Source organism: Molothrus aeneus (genome assembly GCF_037042795.1).
Source record: "Molothrus aeneus isolate 106 chromosome Z unlocalized genomic scaffold, BPBGC_Maene_1.0 scaffold_33, whole genome shotgun sequence".
NCBI lineage: Eukaryota > Metazoa > Chordata > Aves > Passeriformes > Icteridae > Molothrus > Molothrus aeneus.
In genome coordinates, this window is record NW_027098761.1 from 3,080,585 (window position 1) to 3,089,491 (window position 8,907).

Consider the following 8,907-nt stretch of genomic DNA (forward strand, 5'->3'; position numbering starts at 1 on the left):
CTGTTGTTGCTAAAATTTATTTATAATCTGAATCAAGTTAATATACCACTGATTAAAATCACTGTAAATAAATGAGGCACAGCTTGTGGAGTTTGACTGATGGAGCTGTAGGCCCATTTTGGCCAGCTGTTTAATCATATCTAATCCATGCAAAACAAATTTTTAAAGGAATTTAGAGTGTGTTGTGCTGCCAGGCCAACTGGACAGTTTTCTGTGTGCTGTGCAAGTGTTGGGGCACAATTTGGAGGCACCTCAAGGTATTAACATGGGTGAATGAATTGCATCCACTAGAGCATGGAAATTTTTATCAGTGCCAGATCATGGTTGTGGCCCCCACAGGACTGGGATCAGTCACATATTTATTTACATACTGTGTCTAATTAGATAAATTTTGTGAAATCTGTTTTCTTACTCTGCTGTAATATCAGGCAATATTATGGCTGCAATTATTAGAAATGAACTGAGGAATTTTGTGAAGCTGTGAGAAGGAGCCTTGAGGGCTCATTTTCAGCTGCAGGCTGCTCTGCTACCACACATATGATGCATCTCTTTTGATTTGAACATTGCCCAGCTACAGCAATTAATTTTTTTCTTTGTGTTCCAGAGGGAGATGTCCATCCTCCTGAACACATACCAGACCCTGGCAAATGCCCAGGTGCTTTCCAGACCAACAAACGTCCCCCTGGAAGAGTTACCTTGGACAGAGCTTTGTGCACTCTTGCATGAGAATGTTGAAGCCCTGGTCTCGAACTTCAGCAAGGCTAACCAGAGGGTGAGTGTCCCCAGGCATCAGCTGCCTCTGCTGAGCTCAGTGACATTTGTTCACACTGCAGTCTCGTTAAAAAGGACTGATATTCATCCCCCCCAAAGGATTTGGACACTAACAAATAAACACTGTTTATTTTGGCTTGTCCACAGCTCAGTTTGATGCTGTTGCTGTGGGCCTTTAGATGTGACTGGAGTGTGCCTCAAGTCTCTCAGCTCCACCTTCTGTGCAGGACATTCTGAAAGGAATATCTGATACTAGCAACAAGGACCTAATTAAAAGATAATAAATTCATCTTACTGATGAAGAATTCACAGAATGTAGTCATTTACAGTCATAAAGCAAGTTTTTCTTCTACCATAATCCATTGGCAAAATAGGCTTTCTCCAGGAATACCATTTTTAAATTATGTGTTTATGGTTCAGATCTACTATTTGAAAGAATGCCAGTGTGGGTTTTTTGTTTAATTGTAACTTTTGGATTATGACATTTTTGGAAATACCTATTATAAAACATGTCAGCATTTGTGTGAAGGAGGAGCTGTACTTTTCTGCATGATAATAATGCAAGTGAGCTTACATGACCTCTCCTCCCAGAAAACCTTGTGGTTTTAGGAAAAAAAAGCCCCTTTTTAGGTAAGTCAGCTGGCTCCAGAGACTAAGCTAAGAGTGGCTAAGCCACTCTTTAGGATTTCACTTTGTTTTCTGGTTTATTTCTCTTTTGAAGTAGAAGAGGAAAGGGAAGGAAAGAGAAGCTGGAAGGGGTGAATATTGTTGAGAGTGTTTGTGGGGCTTGTATCTTTTTGTGCCTGCTTTTTAATTAAGCATTTTTTTTGAGACTGATCATGAGGTCTGTAGGGCTCTTCTCATGTACTTAGCATCTGTTCTGGGATTTTAGACTGTTGTTTTTTTTCTACAGTTCAGTTTTCCTACAGTTCAGTGTGATCTATCTGGAAGTGTCTTGCTAATATTTTCTAGCACCAAGTGCAAGTGTGTGCATTTGGAGATCATTGTTGGCTCGGTTCATTCCTCCATTTAGTTTGCATGGGATGTGTGGTGTTAAAACCACAAGAGTGAATCCTTTCATGCTTGTTGAAAACACATCCTAAACTTAGGAGCTATTTATAAAGAAAACATTCTCTATGTTAGAATTCCCTGAAATTGTTTTAAAACTTCATAATAATCTGGAATGTCTTGGCTTTGCAAAAAAAAAAACAAAAAACAACAAACAAAAAAAAAAAAAAACCAAACCAAAACCAAAACAACCCCACCAAAACCCAAAAAAACCCAAACAAAACAAAAAATTAAATGCCATTTTAAATTATTGTTTGCAATCATCACAAGATTTCAACGGAGTTAAGCATCTCTGCTTTACTGATACTACGGTGAGAAGTGGTTTTAAAATGTAAAACTGTCACTGCTTATTAAATGAGTTATTTGCAATCCAAAATGTTATTCCACAAAAACTATTTACTGTCTTTATCATCACATTCCTTCACACCTGTTTCAGTTAAAAGCATTGTAAAGAAAGGAAACAGATGTCCCTTTTTATTTGTGAGTTACTGCAACTTACTTCACAGAATAATGCTGTATTTGATGCAGATTTCAGGGCTGGAAGTCTTTGCATGGTGAAAACTTAAATTTGTCTAGTTTCATATTCCAACCTTCCTTACACTTTTCCTTTCACTTACACTGGTTTTCTACTTGGTAGAGCAGTGTTCTCTCTGAAATTGGAGGATGTTACTACTAAGTCAACCCCTAAAACTGTACTGTGGGCAGACAAGTGGTGTTGGACCTTCTGTGAGCTGTCACAGTATTGGTGAATTGTTGTCAGAAATCAGGAGTACATTTGCAGTTGATGATCGTGGCAATTTCCCTCCTACCATTGCTTTGGTTTCATATATCTGATTCTCTAATTGTTGACTAGAAGAGATACTTTTATCACTGTCATTACTAACATTTTTTATTCCTTTAATGAATCATTGGAATGGCAAAACTAAGAATTTTCTTTTTGCTCTTGTCTAGGTAAAAACCATCTAGTTAATATTTCTTCCACTTTGGTTTGGTTTCTTTCTGTTGCAGGAATGTGAAGAGAGGAAGCAGAAAAGCAGGCAAAAACTGTGTGGCCTTGAACAAATGTGTGCACAACTGACCCAGGAAAACAATTCCTTGAAAAATTCATTATTAGACGCTCACCCCTGCTGGCAGCCTGTGCGCTGCTGTCAGGGGCCCTGTGCTCTCTCTACAGCCGACTGTGCGCCACGTCTTGCCAAAGAGACATTCTCCAGGAACAGGTGAACCAGAAGCAACTCCTGAACCACAAGATCGTCAGCCTCCTTTATGCTCTCCCTGCTGTGGTGGAAAGAAACCAGGACGAAGGCAGGCTGAGGCAGAGAAGAGCCAAGAACCTGGTTTATGTGTTCCGAAGAGCCGTGATCGCAGTTCTGGCTGCTAACAGGCTGAGGGCTCTGGCCCGATATTCTTGTACATTTTTCATCTGGACAGATGGATGCAGAGGAAGCTCTGGAATTCAAGTTTGTCTGGGAGAATCCAGAGGCAGGCATCCTTTGACACGCAAGTGAAATGTTCTTAAGATGTCAAATTACATGCTTAGGGAATAACAAAGAGCAATATTATTATTATTGCTAGAGCATAAAGACATATTTAATGACATTCTGACAATTACTATTTATGGATTTATGTTTTTTGTGTTTCTTCATGAAAGTATTTCACTCTAAGAGCAAATGCCTACTCTTATGTTAAGCATTGCAAGTAAAATTGCAATTATGCACATGAACTCAACAGTATCTGATATCCTTGATATTTGTGTTACGGATTTCAGAACTAGGCGCTGCAGCATCTTCTCTGTGGTAAAGATCTTGCAATGTTCCTAAATGATTAACTGTCACCTTTTTTCTTTTTTTTAAAGTATTTCCTCTTCTTTTTCTAATAATTTTTAATACCTATTTCCTACCAAAATTCCTAGAATTTTCCACCAAAATTGCTTTCTGATTCAGGTAAAATATTAGCATAGGATTTTAAAATTTTCTTTCGAGATTATGTCTACTTGCCCCTTTCTGTTACCAGACCAGTTTATACTTCCCTCTAAAAGGATAAATAGTATCAAAATGTTTTCCAAATTAGAAGATTCATCTACTTTTTTTAAAAAAAGTAATTCTGGAAGCATGCTTAAAACAGTCTAAATTGTTCCGTCTAATTTGTTGTTTATATGCTTATTTTTGGTTAATTTCTGAAAGAGCTGGAGATAGCAGTGTGCCATATCTTAGTGATTCAGTTATCCTGCTAGCTGCAATTCTCTTTCACAGGTTTTGGAGAGGAAGGAGTTGACTGTATTGAAGCACTTCACTGGTTGACTAGTTCTAACCTCTATACCGCAATAATCAGTTCCATCTCAGAACTGGAGAGTGTTCTCAGCAAACAAGGTAATTTTAACTGGATATTGTTGTAGCAGAAATACATAATAGACGCCTTTGACTAGAGGTTATATCCTGAGCTAGTCAATACAGATTTTAGTGGGACTGTTTCCCTGAAGGAGTAATTTCATTGCAAGATACAATAGTAACTCTTTTCTACATTCTCTGAATGATCACATCTCTGTACTGTTGGAACAGATCCATTTTCTTTAACAGCTGATAGGATATTTTATCCTTTCAGTATACAGAGCCATGGAAGCTGAAGGCTGGAGAGTGTTTCTGCAGTTTATTTACAGTGAGAACTGATACACGTTCCCTTGGTCCATCTGCATTGCTGCCATCCCTGGTTCTTTATTAACCTCTACTTTTAGAGTCTCCACATTTTTGTCACAGAAAAAAGGATACAAGAAGAGGGATACTTTATGTGAATAAAGGGAAATAGCAGGACAAAGACAAGATGATGCATTTTCCAAAAGGCTAAACACTAAATTGGTATAAAAGTTGCCATTCAATCAAATGTCTTTAGATTCAGTTGCAGGCACTTTCTTCTTTGATCATGCTGTTTTCAAGAAATTGAAAATTAAAAAGCAAAGTTGGAACAGTGCTTCAGATTCTGTATTCTGTGTTTCAGAATATTTACAGCTTCCATCTTGTATAAATGAAAAAGAACGGGATATTACAAGAAACCGGAACTAATAACCTGCTCCGTGTTTCCTTTGTGGTGATGTTTCTTAAAGATGCACAGTCCTGGCTTTTTGGACACTCATTTATCAGTGCAGCCAGGAACTGTTTTGCACAACTGATGGACAACCTGAGCGTTCTGATGGAGACAGTTCAAGGGAACGCTCGTGGGTGCAGAGCCTACCTGGAGAGGGACTCCCTCACACAGAGGCTGCCTCGTGGGCTCCAGACAGTAAATGCCCAGGCCCTGGAAACTGGATTGTATGACAGACTGCCCAGCACAGTAAGCAGATTTACAGTCCCCCTTCAGGAAAATAGGTTTACAGCAATGGTGAAAATCCCTCGATAGCAGCATTTATTTGGTTTCAGGCTGGTAATGAGTCCATGACAATGAAGTACTACTACATGGGCACTAAGAACTAGATTTGTCACACATTAGAGTGTGAATAAGTCTTTTTGTTTATTGACAAAGGATTTCTGGAGGAGGCTTAGTGAAGTCGGCCGGCAGATGGTGAACGCCCAGGCTAGCCGGCCAGCCCGCCTTCAGCCAAAGGGACGTTGCCGTGCAGGACTGCCACTCCGCAGGAGGAAGAGGCGACTCTCCAGCTAGTGGCAAAATAGGGCTTATTGAGCCCCCGGAGGGACCAAACGTACCCAAGAGATCCAGGAACAAGAGAGCCCCGAGGGCGGGCAAACACTGGATTTTTAAAGGCAGTGGGAGGTAGGGGTGGTAACAACACATGAACAAATCAGAGTCTGGGGAAGGGGGATACATAGGTGACAGACATAAAAGGAGAACCAATTCTTACAAACGGAGGGAGGGCCCCCGGCCCCTGAACCAATCACCCGACGCTCTGGCTAGAAGGTTCTAGAGATAGAGGCAGGAGTGCCGGGTGACTGGCAGGCAGCCGGGCGCGGGGAATTAAAAAGATACATCGGTAACTGGGGCAACCGGGGAGGGGTTGGGAGATTGACAAGTAACTGTGGAACAGAGGGGAACAAAGGCAGAACCATTAACATCATAACATGGGGGAAACAGAACATACTAGACACAAACTACAACAGGTTAGCGTATCCAAGGAAAAGATTTTTTTTTTTCAAGTTCTATCAGATCTGTATTAGCTTATAAGAACAAATTTGCTTTTGGCTTGGTGTAAGTGTTAAGGTTGCTTTTTATTATTGTTTCCTATTTTCTCATGTTTACCATCCTTTCTTTCAGTAAAGATAACCTTCTTCCCTTTAACCAAAATGAAAAGACAAACACTTTCTCTCATAATATTTTATAGTAGACTTTAGGTGAAAATAGTAGTTCTTTGTAAACAGAATTTGCAGTAACCCTTGGTAGGTGACAGGTTCAGACTTTTGTGTATGTCTTTTAGAGATAGAGGAAAAAATGATGGTTTTGTCTTCACTTTCTTGGGTCTTAAATATTATTCATTTTATTGCTAAAATAGCAGACTTTATAGCCCATCAACTTGTTTTTGTTTGCTGACAGAGAAACATAGCAATCTTGCAGCAAGAAGTATTTGGATTTTTACAAAGGCTTCATGCAGCAGAGGTAGAGTCCCACTCACTGCACCTGCAGCTTGCAGAATGCAGATGGGCTTTCAACAAGATGCAAAAAGATGCTGAAAAAGCCTGCAGACTGCAAGAGCAATTAAATGAACTTCAGCGTGTAAGTACATTTGACTTGGAGACTCTCTTGCTTAAAAGAGATTCTCCTTTCTACACATTTTTTGATTTGTTTTATTTTGGAAAACAAGCATAAAATTGATTTACTTTCAATAGAATTTTCCAGAAAACTTGTCCAGTAAATGTCACTAAACTAGAAGACAGATGTATTTAGAAATACCCTTTTCCCACTGGAGTTTCCTTTTGATTTGTAGAAGGAGGTATCCTGTATAAATGACAGTTTGGTCTTCAGCAATGCAGGTTCTCCCATTTGTTGGAAATGTTGATGTGATTTATGTATCCTAAAAGAAGATTTCACTTCCACAGAGTAAAGTCAGCTGGAATGAACGTATTCAATAAGAGTACGTTCATGAGAAGTTCATGAAATATAAATGTAGCAGTTTTAATTCCGAATGGATGTTGATGAAAAACATAGTAATGGATGTTGTTATAATAAAAACAATTCAAATTTTACTGGGTCTGTTTCCATGAAGAAGTTACTTTATGGCAGGGGGAGAAAAAGCCTTCTCCGACATTCTCAGTAGCACAAATGCCCAAAATTCCCCTGAATCTTTTGCTGTTGCTGATTGACTTACTGAGACACTGTGGGTTCCCTAACCTGAAGCCTAGTTGGTAGAACCTGTCAGGGTGTCCCAATCCAAACACTTCCAAGCAGAGAATATCTGCTAGATGATGTCTCACCCATTGTCCTTCCTATTCTTAGCTAGTGAAATGGATTTTTTTTTTAACTCAAAAATCTCTAATCATCTTCAGTTTTGTTCTTAACAGGTTTTATTCCCTTAGTGTTTTGGGACAGTTAGATGAAACTTGCCGCATTTTAGATTGTAGTTGAAATGTAGATGATGACTTTCCTTGAAGAATTATTTTCTCTATCTGGAACAGTTTTTGGAGGAGAAGAACAGTCCACAAAGGTGTTTACAAGGATTAATAAGCTATCCACTAAGTTTTTGAACATTGATCTGCGTATTTTTCCTTCTAAATATTGAAGTTTTGCATCCTAGGGTGCTACTTTGACAAGAATAATGAATGCCAAAACTTTACATGAATGTTCTTTATAAAAAACACAGCAATTAACTGGTCTGCCATTTTACTGTCCAGTGATCTGTCTTCATGTTAAAAAAACTTCAATACTAATCCTAAGCATGCATTTGTTTTGGAATTTGCTAGGTTTGCAAGTGGAACTCACTTAGTGGTAGGGAAAGCACTGAATATAATTACAGAATCAGGCACAACTTCTTTCTCTTTCCAGAGAATCAACCAAGACAATGTACAGGAGGAGTTAGATAATGCTGTGCAGCATGAGCATGAGGCACAATTGCTTTTACAAGAACATCAGCGACGGGTTCAGGAACTGAGCAATACACTGGAATTGCACTCATGTACCAACAAAGATAGAAGCCAGGTCTCCAATGTACCTCTGATGGTAATGTTATTCTTCTGGAACAGTCACCAGAGTTTCACCTTCTGTTCAACAAGCCAAATAGTGCAGTCCTTGTATAAATGAAATAAGAGGAGTAAATACACACACTACTCAGTCTGCTGAGAATTTTAGGCTACTGAGAAAACACTTCAAAGACTCCATTTTTTTTCTTAAGCTATGGATGTTTTATTTTCAACAATTAAGGAAAAAGTCTTCAGTGGGGGTTTGATTTGGGCTTTTTACCTACAATAATTTTGTTTTCTAAAACTGGGGGGGGGGGGACGGGGGGGGGGACGGGGGGGGGGTTCTGAGTCATTAGAGCTTTTGCTAGGAAATTCATAAAACTTTAGTATGCAGTGGTCCAAATCTACTTCGCAATCAATTTGTCTTCCACGTTGGTCAGTAGCCAGTGGCATAAAGTGAGGTTTATTTGGGTTAAATAGCAACTCTGCTCTCTGCTAGCAGAGCCTCTCTAATGCAACAGAAGAGCTGAGGAGAAGAGACCAAGTTCTGGATCACCAGAATAGACTCCTGAAAGACCCAGAGCAGGACCAGCAGCGGCTGCAGGAGACTCTCCAGGAGGCAGAACGTGCCATCCAACAGGGAGCAATGTGAGCCCTGGGGCCTGGGGGATGTCACTTAAAATGTATAAAAACTGAAATTCCTACTTCCATGGGCAGGTTTTAGCCCTGGAAAGTGTAAGGTTAGAAGAGAAAAGTACATCTGTCTCCTTTTTTTTTGAAATTCAGACATAGTCTTCTAAAAGCAAAAGTGTTAGTTCAAAATACTAGGTCATACATTTTATGCAGTTATCCCCTAATAGTGCTCCAAATTCTGGGTGCTGAAATATCTGGTAAACAAAAGACCTGTGTGATCTTACTGATCTGACAACATCTCTTTGGCAGATCCTTAAAG

General features: G+C 39.4%; 1 protein-coding gene across 1 annotated transcript in view; it reads left to right on the forward strand.

Moving 5' to 3' along the window:
- The window catches only part of LOC136569487 (coiled-coil domain-containing protein 171-like), a 30,225-nt gene extending 21,618 nt beyond the window's left edge, over positions 1-8,607 (forward strand). Inside the window, exons 10-17 of the mRNA XM_066569879.1 lie at positions 605-772; positions 1,192-1,216; positions 2,974-3,249; positions 4,092-4,208; positions 4,937-5,163; positions 6,376-6,555; positions 7,822-7,995; positions 8,458-8,607. Coding sequence (XP_066425976.1) covers positions 605-772; positions 1,192-1,216; positions 2,974-3,249; positions 4,092-4,208; positions 4,937-5,163; positions 6,376-6,555; positions 7,822-7,995; positions 8,458-8,607 — 1,317 coding nt within the window. The remainder of the gene's footprint in view (positions 1-604; positions 773-1,191; positions 1,217-2,973; positions 3,250-4,091; positions 4,209-4,936; positions 5,164-6,375; positions 6,556-7,821; positions 7,996-8,457) is intronic.
- Positions 8,608-8,907: the final 300 nt, after the last annotated feature.